The 20,644-nt window shown below is 37.1% G+C and overlaps 2 protein-coding genes across 2 annotated transcripts in view; both read left to right on the plus strand.

Annotated features, from left to right (window-relative positions):
- The window catches only part of LOC306854576 (transmembrane O-methyltransferase homolog), a gene marked incomplete at its 5' end in the record, with an annotated part of 605,488 nt that overhangs the window by 152,626 nt on the left and 432,218 nt on the right, over window positions 1–20,644 (plus strand). The window lies entirely within an intron of this gene.
- Window positions 1,317–14,220, plus strand: LOC306854060 (START domain-containing protein 10-like). The gene is made up of 6 exons (XM_079391853.1): window positions 1,317–1,872; window positions 9,438–9,585; window positions 9,672–9,775; window positions 11,675–11,792; window positions 12,238–12,290; window positions 13,696–14,220. Exons 1-6 carry the CDS (start codon window positions 1,711–1,713, stop codon window positions 13,921–13,923), a joined length of 813 nt encoding a protein of 270 aa, XP_079247979.1. The 5' UTR covers window positions 1,317–1,710; the 3' UTR covers window positions 13,924–14,220.

Genomic DNA, 20,644 nt, shown 5'->3' on the forward strand with positions numbered 1-20,644 from the left:
TTTGATTGCAGTGCTGTTTATCTGGACGTTTAATGGAGATGGACATTTGAATGCTGCTCTTAAATGAGAGTCTAAAGTACTGAACCGCACACATGCGTTTTCATTTCTGATATTCAGACATGAGTGGAGTTTATGGATGGCTGATGTCAGATATGAGAATAACATACACGGTGCATGTAGAGTAAATGTGTGTTTGTCATCAGGTGAGGTGTTACTGACGTTTCTCTCAGGTGACTGCGGTTTGATGAGAAAAATAAACCCAGCATCTCTACACCTCAGACTTCCTGTGGCGTGTCTCTCGTTTCCTGCTTCGTGTCTGTCTTTATTATTAAAACATAAATTGGCAGAGTGCATTTAAACACTTTAAATCATGATGTTTGAATCCGCTGGTGTTCTGGTGGATGTTTGAGGTCACTTCTCTGTAGCAGGCTCTAAAACACTAAAGCACTCAACTTCTCTTCTGATCTTACGCTCAAATTACATTTTTTTAAGTATTATTTCAATTTTTAATTCCATTAATTTAATTTACATACTATTTATTTATTAAAATTAAACATTTGTGAAACATGTATATATTAAAATATGTATTGCAATTATATTTATTTAATGTATATTTCTTATAATTAATCATTCATTAAAATATTTATTTATGATTAATTATTGATTTATTTTATGTGCATGACATACTAAATACATATAATAAATAAATATTTATTTTAATTATTGATGTATTATTTATGTTTAAAATGTTCTATTAAACACATTTAATTAATATTTATATTATTATTATTATTATTACTACTATTACATTCACCATTAAATACATTTAATAAATTAAAATTTAATAAATAATAAATATTTATTTATTGAAATGATTATGTTGTTTGCCTTATAAAGTTACTATTAAAGGCATTTGATGCTTTTATTTAATAAAATATTAGTATATCTCAATCTGTTGATCATGTGAAATAATTTTCACTTATCTATCAGTCGTCACTCTATATACAATATGTCTTAGTAAGATGATATTTGGAAAATGATTTATTAGCAAGTGCAAATTCTCCACAGTTTCATATATGACTGCCTCAATAATGTTAAAATACTAAGTAACTTTATAAAGGATTACTGAAGCCTCATAATGAATGTATGATGTTGTATATGAAGAGTAGGCTAATCTTAATGCAAGCATATTTAGAAGAAGGAAAATCGATAAATGCAGTGGTCATGATGGGAAGCTAGTAACACGTCAACGCTGTGCGCGTGCACAAGGGTGGGCGGGGCTCAGCTGTCAGTCACGCCTGCGCGCTCCCGCTTTCGCTCATCTTTTACACACGCACACGCACGAGCGGGATGTAACAGCTGCTCGCGCGTTTCACCGGCGAACCCGTTTGCGTTTATTCATCTTCCACGCACATCAGTAGACTGCGTCAGTTTATTCGCACGCATCTGGATCTTTAAACCCGCGGAAGCGCACTTAAAACGCGCTCACGCGCATATGTTTGAGCATCAGACGCGAATCCGGATCAGAACCCGCAGAGATTCGGTTCACACTGAGAAACCACCGGTGCGTTTAACGCGCGTCTCTCTCGCGCTCATCAAAACGCGACGCGCGTCCGATCGCAGGCGTCTGGCAATCCTCAAACTTTAACAGCGAACTCCTCCGTTAGTTCATCCGGGATCCGGTCTCAGAAGAAGAGGAGGAGGAGGAGGATGATGTCCGAGGAAGAGGTTCTGATCCCGGATGACCGAGCTTTTAGCCGGTTTAAACACGAGTGTCAATCCGAGGAAGACTGGAGTCTCACCTACAACAAGAACAACACCTGCGTTTGGATCCAGGTTCTGGAGGAGGAGAAGAGCTTACACAGGATCAAGGTGAGCTCTGCTGGTCTGAGCTGGTTTCTGCTGGTCTACAGCTTCATGCCAACTTCAGATGATCAGTCGTATATTAAACCTGAAGTAATAGTCCAAATATAACGAAATATGTTTTTGTTGAGTATCATATGAGTCCCTGCAGCACAAAAGCAGTCATGAGTAACACAGGTATATCTGTAGCAATAGACAACAATACATTGTATGGATCAAAATTATACATTTCTCTTTTATGACAAAAATCATTAGGATATTAAGATCATATTCCATGAAGATATTTAGTAAATTTCCTACCGTAAATATATCAAAACTTCATTTTTGATTAGTAATATGCATTGCTAAGAACTTCATTTGAACAACTTTAAAGGAGATTTTCTTAATATTTTGTCCTTTTGTCCAAATATTGTCCTATCATAACAAACCATACATCAATGGAAAGTTTATTGATGATGTATAAATCTCAATTTAATATTTTTTGAAGGTTCTGTGCATGGTCCAGGGTCACACATTTGATCCATCCAGCTTTTATGGCTCATATAGTCTGATACACTCTTTAAAATAAAGGTTCCAAAAGGGTGTTTTTGCAGAGATGCCATAGAAGAACCATTTTTGAAAAAATGATATTTTTTAAAATCTTTTATGCATTTGAAAGGTTCCGTGGATGTTCAAGGTTCTTCACAGAACCACTGATGCCAATAAAGAACCTTTATTTTTGAATAGTGAGAATATGGAGGTAATATATAACAGCTAAATGTTATTAAAATATATGCAGTTATGCAGATGCTGGTATTTTTAGGTCAAAAAGCATGACATTCTGATTGTAATGTAAATCAATGGGATCTTTATAAAAGTGTAGCAGACATTTCCATACAATGATGTAAATATCAGTAGCTCTCAGGATTATAGTTGGCAAAAACTAAAACCATAAACATTTTTGTTGCTTGGAAAAAAATAAACCTTCACTGAAATAAAATAAAATATTTTAAAACTATGTAAAAATATTTAACCGAGTAAATAATCAAATGTTTAAAATAATAAAAATAAATTGTATTGAACTAATAAGTTAAACACAATAAAATTACTTAAACTTTGAAATTAAAATAGAACACACACACTATATATATATATATACTAATATTATAGCATCTCAGTGATGCTAATTTAACACTTGTCGCTCTATATCTCCAATAATATGTCTCAGTAAGATGAGATGTAAATGATCCAAACATATAATGCAATGCTGATTGAGAGATGAAGAAATAACCGCTCCTCAGAAGATGTGAGATGAAGATCATTCCTCCGCTGAGGAACAGAGAAAGTAAAGCTTCTGGAAACAAACGCTCCTCAAAAGATCCTGATGATCAGATTTGAGACGCACTGATCTAGAAAATGATTGATGGAGAATCAAGTAAAGCTGAGCTGCTTCAGTCCAGTAAGAGTTCATCTGGAGATATGACTGCAGTTATTCTGACCTTTACTTGATCAAAATCAGTCAAGATTTGACTCTGAAGCAGCAGCTGAAGCTGGACGCTTGTACAGTTACACTAGAAGAGCTTTTACTGGGTAAACAGCAGAGTTTTGGTCATGTGTGGGTTAAACTGAAGCTGTAGTCGGTCACGAGCGTGAGTGTGTGTATAGCAGCACATCCGGGTGTGTGACGGGCGAGCAGGTTTATCCAGCAGGTGTTGACGCACATGTACGGGTGTGTTTGCTCTGTAACGGAAACCCTGCAGGATCTCCACGCGTGTGTTTATCTTCTCAGACCGGCGAGAAACCGCTAAAGCGTGAGATTCACGGAGAGTCTGACAAACGTGCCACGATCTGTTCATCAAACACATCCAGACTGGACCGAGTTCAGCTCGGGTTCGCAGACTCAAACCGGTGTGTTTTATACAGTTTTCAGTCAGTACCGGATCTTTGGTGTCTTTGTTTGCTCAAGGTTATGCAGGAAACTCAATGAAGGTCAAAGCCTGCTTGTTCAGGTGTTGGATTCTCACGCCGCTCACCTGTGCTTCACACACACTCGCCCCTTTGTTCACAAATTCACAAAATAGGAAGAAATCTATCAAACAAAGAAGCGAAGTTACGCGAGCAGAAGTAAAGCAGGAGAGGGGAAATCAGGCGGAATGATTCTCTGTTTGCAGAGCAGCCAAACCCACGTTCATCTCGCAGGATTCATCGCTTCTGTTTGACAGAGACGTGAAGAGAGGAATATCGACCGCAGGCTCTGTGTGTCTTTAGGAAAGCAGCTGATAAACGACGCTGTAGAACAGACCTGTGTGTTCAGACTGCATGCATGTTTGTTTGTTTTCCTGCAGAAAGAACAGGAAACGTCTCTTTTATTATAATACAGGCCTTCATTCTGCAGCTCAGAGCATCAAACCTGATGAAACACCTGTTAACGTTAAACACCTCGTGTGTTTGTTAGTGGTGTTTAAATCAGTCACTGCTAGTGCTGTGAATAAACATTTAACACAAATATATATATATATATATATATAAAAAAAAACCATTGGCTTTTACCCATTTGTCAGCAACAAGATTTTAGTTATTTAATATATAATAAAATTGAGTATGAGCACTTATTCTTTTATGTACTTTAATAAGCACAGGTCAGAACAAGTATGTGGACATTTTATTCTCAAAAGTTATTTGAAACATTAATGTAGGTGCTTTACTTGCATTTAATAACCGTCCCAAAAAATGTGATAATTTTTGTAATGTTTTTGCATTTTTTCCCACGTTGTGAGATGTTCCTGGTCAGAAATGATCGGCCTACACAAAATTGCTTATAAATGTCTCATTATGCTCTATTATCACCTAATCTTGGATTCAGTATTTTTATGAACTTGTTTTCTGTTAATCGGCACAGGCTTTGAGTTTCTGATTGATCTGAGCAAAAATGAGCCACAAGTAATGCTTTTTTCATTCAGAAGGTGCATAAACTCAGATTTACATTCAAAGACTTATGATGAAAGGTATCAGATTTTTTGTTAAGTCCTTTATGATTTTCACTGTCAATCATTTCATTTTCTAATTCAATCCTGCATTTAATTACAGTTCACAATCCAGAAACTTTGCAAAAGTTGGTATTAACCTATAAATAATATGTAGCTCGTCTACATATCTTCGGTTTATATTCCAGTCTAAAGCAGGTCGGGCAGCAAGGGATTTTCAAGCTGATTTTCAGTTCCAGAATCAGTGCCGAAACTGAAAAAAATGAATTGAAGAGATTCTTTATTCAAACACCAGCGTCTCTTTCAGATCACAGATGCTGTGCAAGTTTGGAGTTTCAGTCGTCTCTAATATCATTGGTGACTTCAAATCCTTTAATTTCCAGTGAAAACTGACCCTCGCCATTGTAACGCAGAGCCTCGTGTGTGTTTCTGTGGGAGAAAGAATCTGCTGAATCAACTGTAAAATCTGCATTCATTTCACACACAAACACGTGTGTTTGTGTGAGAGTGTGAGAGAGTTTGTGTGTGTGTGCGCGTATGAGTGTGTATTTGAGTGTGAGAGTGAGTGTATGTCTGTGTTTGTGTGAGAGAGTTTGTGTGTGTGTGCGCGTATGAGTGTGTATTTGAGTGTGAGAGCGAGTGTATGTGTGTGTGTGTGTCTGTGTTTGTGTGAGAGAGTTTGTGTGTGTGTGCGCGTATGAGTGTGTATTTGAGTGTGAGAATGAGTGTATGTGTGCGTGTGTGTGAGCCTGTGTGTGAGTGTGTTTGTAAGAGAGTGTGAGAGAGAGAGAGAGTGTGTGTGTGTTTGAGTGTGTGTGTGTGTGCAATCGTGAGAGTGAGTGAGGGTGTTTGAGCGTGTGTGTAAGAGAGTGTAAGAGAGTGAGAGGGAGAGTGTGAGTGTGTGTGTGTGTGTGTGTGTTTGAGTGTGTGTGTGTGTGTGTGCAATCGTGAGAGTGAGTGCGTGTGAGTGAGGGTGTTTGAGCGTGTGTGTAAGAGAGTGTGAGTGAGTGTGTGTCTGAGTGTGTGTGTGCAATCGTGAGAGTGAGTGAGTGAGTGTGTGTGTGTGTGTGAGTGAGGGTGTTTGAGCGTGTGTGTAAGAGAGTGTGAGTGAGTGTGTGTGTGTGCAATCGTGAGAGTGAGTGAGTGTGTGTGTGTGAGTGAGGGTGTTTGAGCGTGTGTGTAAGAGAGTGTAAGAGAGTGTGAGCGTGTGTGTTTGAGTGTGAGTGTGTGTGTATGTGCAATCGTGAGTGAGTGTGTGTGTGTGTGTGTGTGCATGTGCAATCGTGAGTGTGTGTGTGTGAGCGTGTGCGTGAGAGAGTGTGAGTGTGTGAGTGAGCATGTGTGTAAGAGAGTGTGTGTTTGAGTGTGTGTGCATGTTTATGTGGTTTATGAGGACACAAATGTGTATAATGACATGGGTATGACAGAGGTATTACAATATGAAGGTGGTTTATGAGGACACTGCCTATGTCCCCGTAATTCAAAAGGCTTAAAAAAAACATACTAAATGGTGTTTTTTTGAAGATCTAAAACTGCACAAAGTCTCCTGTGAGGGCTAAGTTTAGGTGTAGGGTTGGTGTAGGGCAATAGCACACACAGTTTGTTCAGTATAAAAACCATTACGCCTATGGAGAGTCCCCATAAACCACAAAAACCAACATGTGTGTGTGTGTGTGTGTAAGAGTGTGAGTGTGTGTTTGAGTGTGTGTGTGCGATCGAGTGAGTGAGTGTGTGTGTAAGAGTGTGAGTGTGTTTGAGCGTGAGAGTGTGTGAGAGTGAGAGAGTGTGAGCGTGTGTGAGTGAGTGTGCAATTGTGAGCGTGTGAGTGTGAGAGAGTGAGCGTGTGTTTGAGTGTGAGAGTGTGTGTGTGTGTGTGTGTGTGTGTGTGTGTGTGTGTGTGTGAGCGTATGAGTGAGTGAGCGTGTATGTGCGATCGTGAGTGAGTGAGTGTGTGTGTAAGAGTGTGAGCGTGTGTGAGCGAGTTTGCGCGTGTGTGAGAGTGTGTGAGCGTGTGTGTGTGTGTGTGTGTATGTGCAATTGTGAGTGTGTGTGTGAGCGTGCGAGTGAGTGAGCGTGTGTGTGTGAGAGAGTGTGAGCGTGAGTGAGTGTGTGTTTGAGTGGGAGAGTGTGTGTATGTGTGATCGTGAGCGTGTGAGTGAGCATGTGTGTAAGAGAGTGAGCGTGTGTGAGTGAGTGTGTGTTTGAGTGTGAGTGTGTGAGGGTGTGTGTGTGCGATCGTGAGTGCGTGTGAGTGAGAGAGTGTGTGCATCTGTGTGTCTGTCTGCATGCATCTGTCTGTGTGTGTGTGTGTCTGTGTGTCTCTCTGTGTGTTTGTTTGTGTGTGTGTTTGTGTGTGTGTCTATGTGTGTTTGAGTGTCTGTGTGTCTCTCTGGGTGTGTGTGTGAGATATGAATCTTATACTGAGATGTGTGTGTGTGATATTGCAGTGGTGTTTGTTAAAGGGCGTCACATCTGTAAAACAATCAGATGGTCCTCAGCTCTGAGTATCTCAGAACAACTGATAATGCTTTAATTTGCATTATATGCAGCAGTAGTTTGAGTATTGCTTATCGTCAGGAGCTTCAGGCAAATGTTTTCTGCAGAAATTCCTTTGAAAGTGTTACAGAATGAAGCTGGCGGTGGATTCGCTGCATTAGAATCCCTTCCGCTGCTGGTTTACCGCTCTGACTTCAGTCAGAGATTGTGTGTGTGTGTGTGTGTGTGTGTGTGTGTGTGTGTGTCTAGATGATGAAAGAATAGATGTTAGTAAAGAACACACAGCTGCAGGCATTGAATAATGCGATATAAACCAGAACACACACACACACACGAGTGTGCAGCTCTATGTGGTAGTGATGGGAGAAACGGAGCTCTGAATCAGACCATTGTGTTGCAAAATGATTCGCTGTTAGCAGCGCTCCAGTTGGATCACGAATCATTTGATTTAGATCAGAACCTCAAACCGGGTTCACGAATCATTTCGAGAATTGAATGATTTGTGATCCTCACTCCGAATTCACGATTTGAAATGATGGTTCGTGAATAATTATTCAGATCGGGACTACGTAGCACGTAATTAGTGCTGTCAAACGATTAATCACAATCGCATCCAAAATAAACGTTTTTGTTTACATATGTATGTGTATATATTTCAGAAAAATTTTGTTTATATATTAAATATATTTATAATATAACATATGAATATAAATATAGGCATGTAAATACATGTAAATATTTTTAAACATAGATACTGTATGTGTGTGTATTTATATATACATAATAAATAGACGCTGTACACACACATATTATGTAAACACAAACTTTTATTTTGGATGCGATTAATCGTTTGACCACTAGTTTTTATCAATGTTTTGAATTGGCTTCTGTTTATATATTGTAAGTTTTTATATACTGTAAGTTTTTAGTAATTTTGTGCTTTGTCTATTTACTATAACTAGGTATAATTTATATTTATTTCAGTTTGTTTTCATTTAAATCCATTTAGTGATTTTAGTGCTTCAGCTCAAGTTAAGCAACTGAAGTCTTTCATCCAATATTGATATTTTATTTCACACACATTAACAAAAATCATTTTGTTTCTGTACTTTTCCTCTCTATCACTAGTGAGTTTTGGAGGATGAAGACTTCAGTGTGTCGTTTCTGCTCCTACAGCTGTTTTTCATTGGTTCTCTCGTTCTTGTCGTCGCTCTTGAAAACACAGGTGCTGTTGAGATGAGATCTAGTTTAATGGCCCGGTTTATTTCAGTAATCACTTCAGATTCAGAGTAGCTTCAGCCTCGTTTCACCTGATGTAGGTCATTAGTTACACGCGTGTGTTTCAGTTTTAAGGTCACGGACGCTTGAGTTATCACAGAATGTGTCGAGCTTCATTTACAGCTTTTATTTTATGACAGTCATGAATATGATCTGATACTTCACAAGATGCTTGAACAGTATAATGTCGTCAATAAAACAACATCCAGAGATATTTAAATAATTATTTGTTTTGTCACTTCTGATCAGTGTTATTTTGCTATTATTGAAATATTATTATATTTTTTGTTAGTATTTTGAATATTTTTATATTTTGTTTTCACTTTAATTTTAAAGTTTAAGTATTTGTTGAATTTTAACCGTTTTGTTTTTAAAATGTCTTTTATAGATTTTATTAATTTATTATTCTATTTTCTATTTTTTTTTTATTTTTTATATGTAATGTTTATTTGTTTGTTTGTTTTAGTTTTATTATTACCTGTCTTACCACTTCAAATTCAATTAAACCTTTTTTTTTTTTTCAAATTTTCTGTTTTAATTTTAAAGTTTTAGTAATTTAATTTAGTTTTTGTCATTTTTATTAGGTTTTGGGATTTATTGTATTAATTTTTTATTTTAGTTTTAGTTATTTTAGTGCATTTGTCAAACTAAATGAGAAATGTTGCCTTGGCAACTAGTGGAAATAAGTTTGTTTATATTTTATATTAATTTTATTAATGAATTTTTATTATTTTTTTATGTAATTACATTGTTATGGTTTTAGTTTTTAGTTTCTTCTTGAGGCTTTATGGCCTGTGATGCATTCTGGGTAACGTAGTTCTTTTGCTGTCTCCTCAGTGTCGAATGCTGTGTAAGGACATCCCAGCTGAGACCATGTACGACGTGCTCCACGACATCGAGTATCGGCGAAAGTGGGACGCAAATGTCATCGAGACGTTCGACATCGGCAAACTGACGGTCAACGCAGATGTGGGCTATTACTCCTGTAAGTTCTGCCACTGCAGAATTAGCCTTTAAATATCAAAATATGCTATTTACTTTGTGTTAATGCTAAGCGTTCGTTCTTTTTAGGGAAGTGTCCTAAACCGCTGAAGAACCGTGATGTCATCACCCTGCGCTCCTGGCTGCCGATGGGCAACGATTACATCATCATGAACTACTCCATTAAACACGCCGTGAGTGATGCGTGTTAGTTTAGTCTCATTAGTCTCATCCTGTTATCACTTTAATTTTAATTAAAGGTTTAGTATTTTTGTTGTTTTTGTTCTTTTTAATTAGTTTTTATTAGTTTAATTACAATAATAATCATAGCTAATAATTAAATAATTGTATTTAAATTAAACGAAGGCAAGACATACTACAGGTGAATAAGGTAATGTATATTAATAGATATCATCATATCATATATTTATTTATCATCACTTTCCTCATTTGACTGATCACAGTAAATTAAGACATTGTTTTCTGAAATGTGGTAATATGCAAATCAAATATGCAATTAACATTGGATCGATCTAAGTTCAGAAGTCTTGTTTGATTTTAGAGTTTTTAATGAGGGGATTTTAGATTTCTCTTTTTATCACTCCATAAATCACAAAACACTGTCAATAGAAAAAAACAAACATTTTTGCTGTTTTAGGAATAAAATATTGTATAAACCTGGATGAATCATATATAAACACACCCTTCAGTAAAAGCCTTCAGATTATAGAGAGGAATAAAACTCTAGGTTTGGGTGAATGTAAGAGCTGCTGAAGTGCAGAAACAAACTCTTATAGATATGCATTGTAATTAAAATCTTAAGACACAAATAGATAAAACAATAAAACAAACATTCAAATGTGTTTTTAATAAGACATGTTATGGAAACAAAACTGACCGAAATCTGAAAATTGGCCAGTGCATGCTGGTTTTGTCTGTAGGGTCTTTCCTTATATTGTATAGATGTGAAAGCAAAGAAACTAAATAAGAAAGTGATTAAATCTTGTATTTGTTTACAATATTTGAAATATTTTTACAATTCTATATGAACATTAACTGATATCAGAGAACTGTGATTGTGCAAATATGTTGTTAAATTCTGAGGGGAAATGTGTTTGCTGCATTGGTTCTTCTGTACGGTCAGCGTGCAGCACTGATGTGTGTTTGTGTGACCCTCAGGACAGTAATGATTCTGCTGCTAACGATCTGCTGATCGTTACTAACGATGTAATGATGGTCTGTGTTCACTACAACAGCTGGAGCGTGTCACTGTGATGCTGTACAGATGTGTGTGTGTGTGTGTTTCAAGTCACCATTATTTATATAGCAGCTTTAAGTGTTAAACGGGGAAATAGTGTGTGGTTCTCCTCTGGTGAGACCAGCAGTTTAATTCTAGGCTGCAGCAGAGTCAGATTGTGCAGAGGACTCATCTGGTTCCTGTGGTCTTGTCCTGATGGCCGTCTAGGAGACAGGGTCTTCCAGATCAGATGGTCACTGAAGTCCCCTGGATCCAATCTGTATCCAGCTTAGACTGTGGATGAGGTCCAAGAGATGACCTCTACAGCCCTGAATCTCAGCGGAGATCAGGACAACTAGATGAGCCCAGAGACTGATCCCCAGAGAAGACCTCATCTCCTAGACGGCCATCAGGACAAGACTACGGGAACCAGATGAGTCCTCTGCTCAAACTAACTTTGCTGCAGCATGGAACAAACTGCTGGTTCGTCTGTGTGTTCGTGAGTGTGTGTGTGTGTGTGTGAGAGCGAGTGAGCAAATGTGTGTGTGTGTGTCATAAAATTGTGAAATCTGTAGTCACATGATCAGACTGGTGTGCTGCAGATCTGCTCTGCATTGATCTGTCTGTCATCACTGAGAGAGAGAGAGAGAGAGAGAGATGTGTCTTCTCTCCTGTTCTTCTCATTGTCACACACACACACACACACACACACAGAGGCCAGAGTGTCATTTTGATCATTATGGGATGTAGAATGAGAGCTCATAGTGTTCCCGTAACCACAGTGATGCTGTACTGAGTGTCATTTCAGTTTGATCTTGATGTGTTTATAGATTGATTGATTGATTGTGTGTTTCAGAAATATCCTCCTAAGAAGGATCTGGTGCGAGCCGTTTCCATCCAGACGGGATACCTGATCCAACGCACCGGCCCCACCAGCTGCACCTTAACATACCTGGCGCAGGTGGACCCGAGAGGTGACACACACACACACACACCTTTAATTTTAATTTTCATTTATATTTTTATTTTAATTTTTACATTTGATTTTAATTATTTTTTTTATGATTTAATCTAATTTGCATTATGTTAATATTTACTATTGACATTTTTAATTATTTATTTATTTTAACCAATTAGTTTTATTTTAGCATATTTGAGTTTTAACCATATTTTTCATTGATTATTATTCATTTATTTTTATACTTTTAATTTTGAATTGAATTAATTATTAAATTAATAATATTTTTTTTTATATTTAATTCTTTTAACATTATTTTATCATTTATTTTGATTTACATTTAATTTTTCTATTACTTAATTTTTATTTACATAGTTGAATGTTTGCTCAGATCAGTGTGATCTACTGCCCTGAATCAACCCGTCTGTTCTAAACTCGATCTTTCTTTGTGTCTCTCTCAGGTTCTCTTCCCAAGTGGGTTGTTAACAAGTCTTCCCAGTTATTGGCTCCTAAAGTGAGTAAAATGCACTAGTTCACTCCATCCTTACACTCGTTTATTCTTGCAATCCTACGCTTTTCATCTGTTCTTCATTCCTAACAGAATTAACCCTGAAAACACGGAATGGCAGACACGAGTGTGTGTGTGTGTGTGTGTGTGTGTGTGTGTGTGTGAGTGAGTGTGCATTGAAGTAGGCCATCAGTTTTCCCAGGAAACGTCACAGAGTGAAAGAACAGATGAGTGACTGATTGATTGATTTATTGATTAATAAAGAGACACTGAGTGACAAAAGAACCTGTGAAATATTAAACACTCTGACATCATGAACAGTCATTTCTAAAGCATCACTGCAGTTCTGATGAATCATACAGTCAGACATTAATGCAGGATATTCAGATTCAGTAAATAAAGTTCCTGGGCAATTGAAATGATTTGAAAGAGAGCAGAAGAAGACCGCAGAAGTGAAGCGACAGACGATACAAACAACCATTCTGAGACGTCAGTGAGACAAAGAGCTGCATTGTCTAAATGTGTTTCTGTGATTGAATTACTATAATGTGTGTGTGTGTGTGTGTGTGGATGAACACAAACGCTCCTCAGTTTCAGCCCTCCTTTAATTTAGAGGCTCATAACAGACATAGGGCTTTGACATACTGACCAAAAATAGCTCAATGTTTTTAGGGATTTTGTTGATAACGTGCTGAGTGTTTTTGTGCTGTTTAGGCCTGTTTAGACTCAAATAATTTTATAGATTTTTTTCAATTAATTTTTAGCATCATTTGAATTATTTTATTTAATCAACTCTTATTGTAATTATTTTTTATTATATTTTTTTTAGTTATTTTAATATTTATTGTAATCATGTTTCATAATTTATTTAAACCGGTTTTTGCTTGTTTTAAATAATTTATTTTAATTTACTTTTAGAATTATTAAATATAATTTTCCATTGTGGTTTTATTTTTCTATTTTTGAATTGTTTTTTATTTATTTTTATTAATAAAGATATCACTTTTATTTATTTATATATCACTTTTAATTTTATTTATAAAATAATAATAAAACATTGTTGCATTTTTAAAAATGTATTTAAATTATTTTAGTTTAATATTTATCTTAATTTGTATTGTAATTTACTTTTTACATTATTTAATCTACTTTTATAATTGTTTAATTTAATAATTTTCCATTGTTTATTTTCTATTTTTCTATTGTTTATTTATTTTAATATAATATTTTACTAAGTTATTATTCTAATGTTTTACATTTATTTAAAATTTAATTATTTTATTTTAATCATGGTTTATCATTTATTTATTGAATCAATCTATTTTTTTATAACTTTTTAAAATGTATTAATTTGAATCTAATTTTCCTTTATTTATTTAGTAATTTCTCATAACATCTGTGTGTCTCTCAGGCGATGAAGCGCATCAGTAAAGCGTGTCTTCGGTATCCCGAGTGGAAGCAGAAGCACAGTCCGGGTTTTAAGCCGTGGTTGTTCCCGGAGCAGAACCCGCTGTCCAGCATCCCGCTGTCTGAGCTCTCCATCCAACACGCAGAATCACTGGAGAACATCGACGAGAGCTCACTCAGAGAGAGCAAAGATGAGCGCGCCGAGCACAGCGACGACGAGGGGAACAACTGACACACACACACACACACACACACACACAGCCCAATGAAGTGCTCAACCCAGATTATGATTAATATGGTTACACAGATGTAAATGATTTTGAGTTCTGATTATGATTTCTGACCCCTGACCTTATGTACGCATGCAATTTTTCTCCAGACACACAGAGAGCGTCGCCGTCGATCTGCTGTACGACACGAGTTCAATGAATCAATGAATGTAGTAGCAAAGAATTAAAAATGAATTATTGCCTGTGTTTTTGGAGCTCTGCCATGCGTCTTCTGTTTATTACAACAAAACCTGTGAGAGAAAGAGTCGGCAGGAAAACTAAAGTCATTTTAGTGAGAACATGGGGAAAATGACTCGTTCTAAACCTTCCTCATCAGAAAGAGAATGGACCGCTGTGAAAGAGGCAGATCAAGTTTTATGTATACAGTTTGAAAAATAGTCTCTGATTTTGCCTGATATGAAAGACAAATCACAAAGATCTCTTCAATAAATTAGTTTCTTTAAAAGAAACCTAAATATAGTTAAAGCAATAATTAAAAAAGTAATTCCATTTCTCCTGACACAGTTTTAAAATTTTGCAGGAGCCCAATATAAAGTCTAACATTTCTCATCATGTTCTCCATCTACATCCACAAGTTTATATGGAGTTAATGAATTTAAAGATTCATTTGAAGAAAGTTCATAATTGTGCAGGAGATTTCAAGTTACACTGGCAGTCAAAAGTTTGTAATTGATTTTTTTTTTTAAATATGTTTTTGAAAGAAGTCTCTTCTGTTCACCAAAGCTGCATTTATTTGAACAAAAATACGGTAAAAATACTGATATATTTTTACAATTTAAAACAGCTGTTTTCTATGTGAATATGTGTTAAAGTGTAATTTATTTCTGTGATCTGCAGCTGTATTTTCAGCATCATTACTCCAGTCTTCAGTGTCACATGATCTTCAGAAATCATAATAATATACTGATTTACTGATCAACAAACATTTCTGATTATTATCAATGTTGGACACAGTTGTGCTGCTCAATATTTCTGTGGAAACCGTGATGTACCGGTACTATTATTCAATAGTTTAGAAATGAAAACCTTCATTCCTCAAGGATGCATTAAATTGATCAGAAGTGATGGTAAAGACATTTCTAACTTTACAAAAGATTTCTATTTCAAATAAATGCTGTTCTTTTGAACTTTCTATTCATCTGTGAATGAACGTATCATGATTTCCACAACAATCTTGTGCAGATCAACTGTTTTGAACATATCCAGAAACATCTCAGATGTTTTTCTATTCATTAGAAGAAATAAACACACACTGACACACACACACACGTCTGGTTTGCTATCCTTGTGGGGACTCTCATAGGCGTAATGGTTTTTATGCTGAACAAACTGTGTGTGCTATTGCCCTACACCAACCCTACACCTAAACTTAGCCCTCACAGGAGACTTTGTGCATTTTTAGATTTTCAAAAAACTTAATTCTGTGTGATTTATAAGCTTGTTTACCCGTGGAGACCTCAGATTAGGTCCCCACCATGACACGAGTCCCCATGAGTCTGTGTGTATTCAGGTTTAAGTCCCCACCTGAATAGAAACACACACACACACACACACAGAGAGATGTGTTGTAATGGCAGCTGTGTGTGGAGTCCCTGTGTCTGTTCTGTTGAATGAAGGGGTGTTTTTACTTACAAAACTGAGAAAAACTCACTCTGGAGAGTTTTGATGGCATCTACAAAAGTAAAAACAATTCATAAATACACTGGGGGAAAACTTGAGTAGAAACAATTTTCACTCAGAAACTTCACAAATAATTAAAAAGAAATGGCAAGTAGCACATTAAAATAATCAAGATTTTTTTTAAACTATAGAAATACTCCAGTACTCCAATAATCTTTGCTTTATATATATAAAATATATACAAAATTTCAGTGTCTCAGAAAATTAGAATATTACATAAGATCAATAAAAAAAGGATATTTTAAACAGAAATGTCTCTGAAAAGTATGTTCATTTACTGTATATGTACTCAATACTTGGTTGGGCCTCCTTTTGCTTTAATTACTGCCTCAATGCGGCGTGGCATGGAGGTGATCAGCCTGTGGCACTGCTCAGGTGTAATGGAAGCTTTTGATAGCGGCCTTCAGGTCATCTGCATTGTTGGGTCTGGTGTCTCTCATCTTCCTCTTGACAATACCTCAGAGATTCTCTATGGGGTTCAGGTCAGGCGAGTTTGCTGGCCAATCAAGCACAGTAACACCATGGTCACTGAACCAGCTTTTGCTACCTTTGGCAGTGTGGGCAGGTGCCAAGTCCAGCTGGAAAATGAAATCAGCATCTCCATAAAGCTTGTGAGCAGAAGGAAGCATGAAGTGCTCTAAAATCTCCTGGTAGATGGCTGCGTTGACTGTGGACTTCAGAAAACACAGTGGGCCAACACCAGCAGATGACATGGCAGCCCAAATCATCACTGACTGTGGAAACTTCACACTGGACTTCAAGCAACATGGATTCTGTGCCTCTCCACTCTTCCTCCAGACTCTGGGACCTTGATTTCCAAATTAAATGCAAAATTTACTTTCATCTGAAAAGAGGACTTTGGACCACTGAGCAACAGTCCAGTTCTTTTTCTCCACAGCCCAGGTAAGATGCTTCTGACGTTGTCTCTGGTTCAGAAGTGGCTTGGTAGCTCTTTTCCTGAAGACGTCTGAGCGTGGAGACTCTTGATGCACTGACTCCAGCTTCAGTCCACTCCTTGTGAAGCTCTCTCAAGTGTTTGAATCAGCTTTGCTTGACAGTATTCTCAAGCTTGCAGTCATCTCTGTTGCTTGTGCACCTTTTCCTACCCAAATTCTTCCTTCCAGTCAACCTTGCATTTAATATGCTTTGATACAGCACTCTGTGAACAGCCACAGCTTTCAGTAATGACCCTCTGTGACTTACCCTCTTTGTGGAGGACGTCAGTGTTCATCTTCTGGATCATTGCCAAGTCAGCAGTCTTCTCCAATATTTTTCAAGTTCAAGTTTATTTGTATAGTGCTTTTTACGATACAAATTGTTGCAAAGCAGCTCTACAGGAAATTAAGTTTCCACAATATATTCATACATTGCAGAACCTTAATATATTTAACTTATGGCAAAATATGGTAATTCTGTATGTTGTCTGAGCGTTGGCATCCTCTGAGGTCCTCTGAGGGGTTGGCATCATCTCTTCTCAGGTGTTCGGTCATCTCAGATCATTTAAGGGTTGGATCCAGACTGAAGCTTCTGTCATTCCTAGTTACCACGGGATGTTAATCAACAGAGAAACAAATAGAGACATAATTAGCGTAGCTGCTGTTCCATCTAAGCAAAAATGATTTGTTCAACCCAAGCTAAAGAATAATAATAATGTACATTTGATCAGATATAACTGCAGTACAAGATTATAAGATGCATTATGTGAATGCTTGGCTAAAGAGATGTGTCTTTAATCTAGATTTAAACAGAGAGAGTGTGTCTGAACCCCGAACGTTATCAGGAAGGCTATTCCAGAGTTTGGGAGCCAAATGTGAAAAAGCTCTACCTCCTTTAGTGGACTTTGCTATCCTAGGTACTACCAAAAGTCCAGAGTTTTGCGACCTTAGGGAGCGGGTTGGATTGTAGCGTGGTAGAAGACGAGTTAGGTACGCAGGAGCTAAACCATTTAGGGCCTTATAGGCAAGTAATAATATTTTGTAAATGATATGGAACTGAATAGGTAGCCAGTGCAGAGACTGTAAAATTGGGGTAATATGATCATATTTTCTTGATCTGGTAAGAACTCTAGCCGCTGCATTTTGGACTATCTGTAGCTTGTTTATTGAAGATGCAGGACAAGCAGCTAGCAGTGCATTACAATAGTCCAGTCTAGTAGTGATGTATGTCTCGAGACCGGTCTCGAGACCACTTTTACGTGGTCTCGGTCTTGTCACGGCCTTGACGGTCTTTGGTCTTGGTCTTGTCTTGGTCTCGGACCTCTCGGTCTTGTCAAGTCTCGCTGTCTTAGACCGTCATAGTGGTCGGGGATTTACACGCCAGTGATGCGCGGGTTGATCCAAAATGAGCGGGTGCCCGCGGTCACCCGCGGTTACGAGTCATCCAAAAATATTTTTAATGATATTCGGGTCGCGGTCGGTCGGGTCGTTTGAAATAAAGATGCCAATTAAACCTTTGTAACTAGTATTTATATTCAACTATCTGTTGAATAAATGCTGACGCGGGACAAAATTCCCGATTTCCCAACACGTTGAACTGAGCAATGCCATTGTATAATTTTAATAGGTTACTTTTAAGCGCATATAGCTCAGTAATGTCAGTTTTATGTATTTTCTGAGAGGGGGTGGGATTTTTGTTGGGAAAGGGGGGAGAGCCGCACACTTCGATTAGACTGGATAAACACATGCAGCATCTTAATTAAGAAAATGAAACGAAATAAATGAATAAATCAAGCCTATATTACATAACACTAGCCTATATCAGCATTCAGAAAAAGAACAGTTTGCGCTACTAAGGGCTTTCACACTTTTCCAAAAGCCGTTTTCTCATGTTTCTTCTTTCAATACTAAATCAAAAAACGAATGGACGAATGATATACGGATTGGGTTGTTTATTTACCCGCGCATCACTGCTACACGCTCAAAAAAAAAAAAAAAAAAAAACTACACGCTCTAGAATCTTTGGTATCCACGACAACACAACGTTTGATAATGCAACATTAATATTTTGCGCCCTTCAAATCAAATGCAACCAATCACATGCATGTATTTATTTATTTATTAATTATTTTTTTGCGACAGCCATTGACATTGACATATGACATTGACTGTCAAACATTAGGCCTAAACCAAGTTTATAATTGTGTATCTTTAATTTGATGTTACAATTTCATCTACACATTAAGTATAATTTCAATTGGTTACATATTTCTCATTCTTTAGACAGTTGTTGGAGGAGCAAGATGGTGTTGGGGGTGTTTGATGTTTTGTCAGATGAACCAGTCAGTACCAGTAATGTCAGTCCTCAACAGTATACAAAAGTTAAGGGAGTCTCAATCCTCTAATAGTGCAGTAACAGCCGTCATACAATTGCTACACATAGTTGATCTCACCCAGTCTGAAAAAACATTTACAGTGAGCTCAGTCACACACATGACATGGTTTGTCTCTGTATTGCTCTGCCTGTAGTTGAAGTAATACCGTCTAATATGTATTGAATGTAAACCCTAGTATGCTGCTGTTCATACAAGTTATTGCGTAGCTTCAACACTAGTCTGTTTTTTTTTCTCCGGTCTCGACTTGGTATCGGTCTTGGTCTCGACTTGGTCTTGGTCTTGACATGGTCTGTCTTGGTCTTGGTCTTGTCTTGGTCTCGATACCTTCTGGTCTTGGTAGTGTCTTGGTCTCGGTTTAGACGGTCTTGACTACAAGTCTACAGTCTAGAGGTCATGAATGCATGAACTAGCTTTTCTGCATCAGAAACAGGGAGCATGCTTCGAAGCTTGGCAATGTTTCTAAGATGGAAGAATGCTGTTTTTGTAACATGAGAAATATGATTTTCAAAGGACAAGTTGCTGTCTAATATAACACCCAGATTTTTGACTTTAGAGGACGTAACAGTGCATCCGTCTAGTTGCAAATTATAATCCATGAGATTCTGTGTACTGTTTTTTGGTCCAATTAGTAATATCTCTGTCTTATCTGAATTTAATAGGAGGAAATTATTGGTCATCCAATCTTTTACATTTACATTCTCCATTATTGTGGTTTCAAAGAACAAGAGATACTCTGAATTTATACTGTAGAGATGGTCATTAATTGAAACTCAAATGTAAATATTCTAATATTTTGAGATACTGATTTTTGACTTTCATGAGCTGCAAGCTCTAATCATCAAAATTAAAACAAAAAACTTGAAATGTTTTACTTTACATGTAATGAATCTAAAATATATGAAAGTTTCACTTTTTGAAATAAGTTACAAGAAAAAAATAAATTTGTCACGACATTCTAATTTTGTACCTGTATGGTATTTTAGTTAAAAACATCTTAATGCTGGATGTGTTTGAGCTTTAGTCTTCTCCAGATGTTAACTGATCGACTGGAGTGCTGTGGATTATTGTGATGTTTTTATCAGCTGTTTGGACTCTCATTCTGACGGCACCCATTCACTGCAGAGCATCCATTGCTGAGACACTGATGCAGAGACACATTTCTACAAACCTGATGAAGAAACACACTCATCCTGATCTTAGATGAACTGAGTGAATGCATTCTCATTGTTTGGTTGAACCATTGCTTTGATAATTGTCTAGTGAAGACTCCAAGCGCACAAATCCTGATTCAAATCAACACGAATCACTAAATATTGAGTTATCTGGTGATTCGCCTCTAAAGGAAGCATTCAGTCACACACAAACACACACACACACACACACACACACTCACACACTCACACACACACACACACACACACACACACTCACACACAGATGATGTGAGCTGTTAAAGCCCCCACACTAGGTATTCAAGCCGCTCGGCTGCTAGACTCTGACTCACTTTCGTCCTACACTATAGTCCACTGATGATGATGAAAAGCATACTTTATATCTCTTTATGAAACAAACAGCTGATGATTAACCATTTTAGTGCAGCCTCTGAGGTCTCACAGTATAAGTGATGATGTCTACACTACTGAACATGTTGC

The sequence above is a fragment of the Barbus barbus genome (genome assembly GCF_936440315.1).
Source record: "Barbus barbus genome assembly, chromosome: 34".
Taxonomy (NCBI): domain Eukaryota; kingdom Metazoa; phylum Chordata; class Actinopteri; order Cypriniformes; family Cyprinidae; genus Barbus; species Barbus barbus.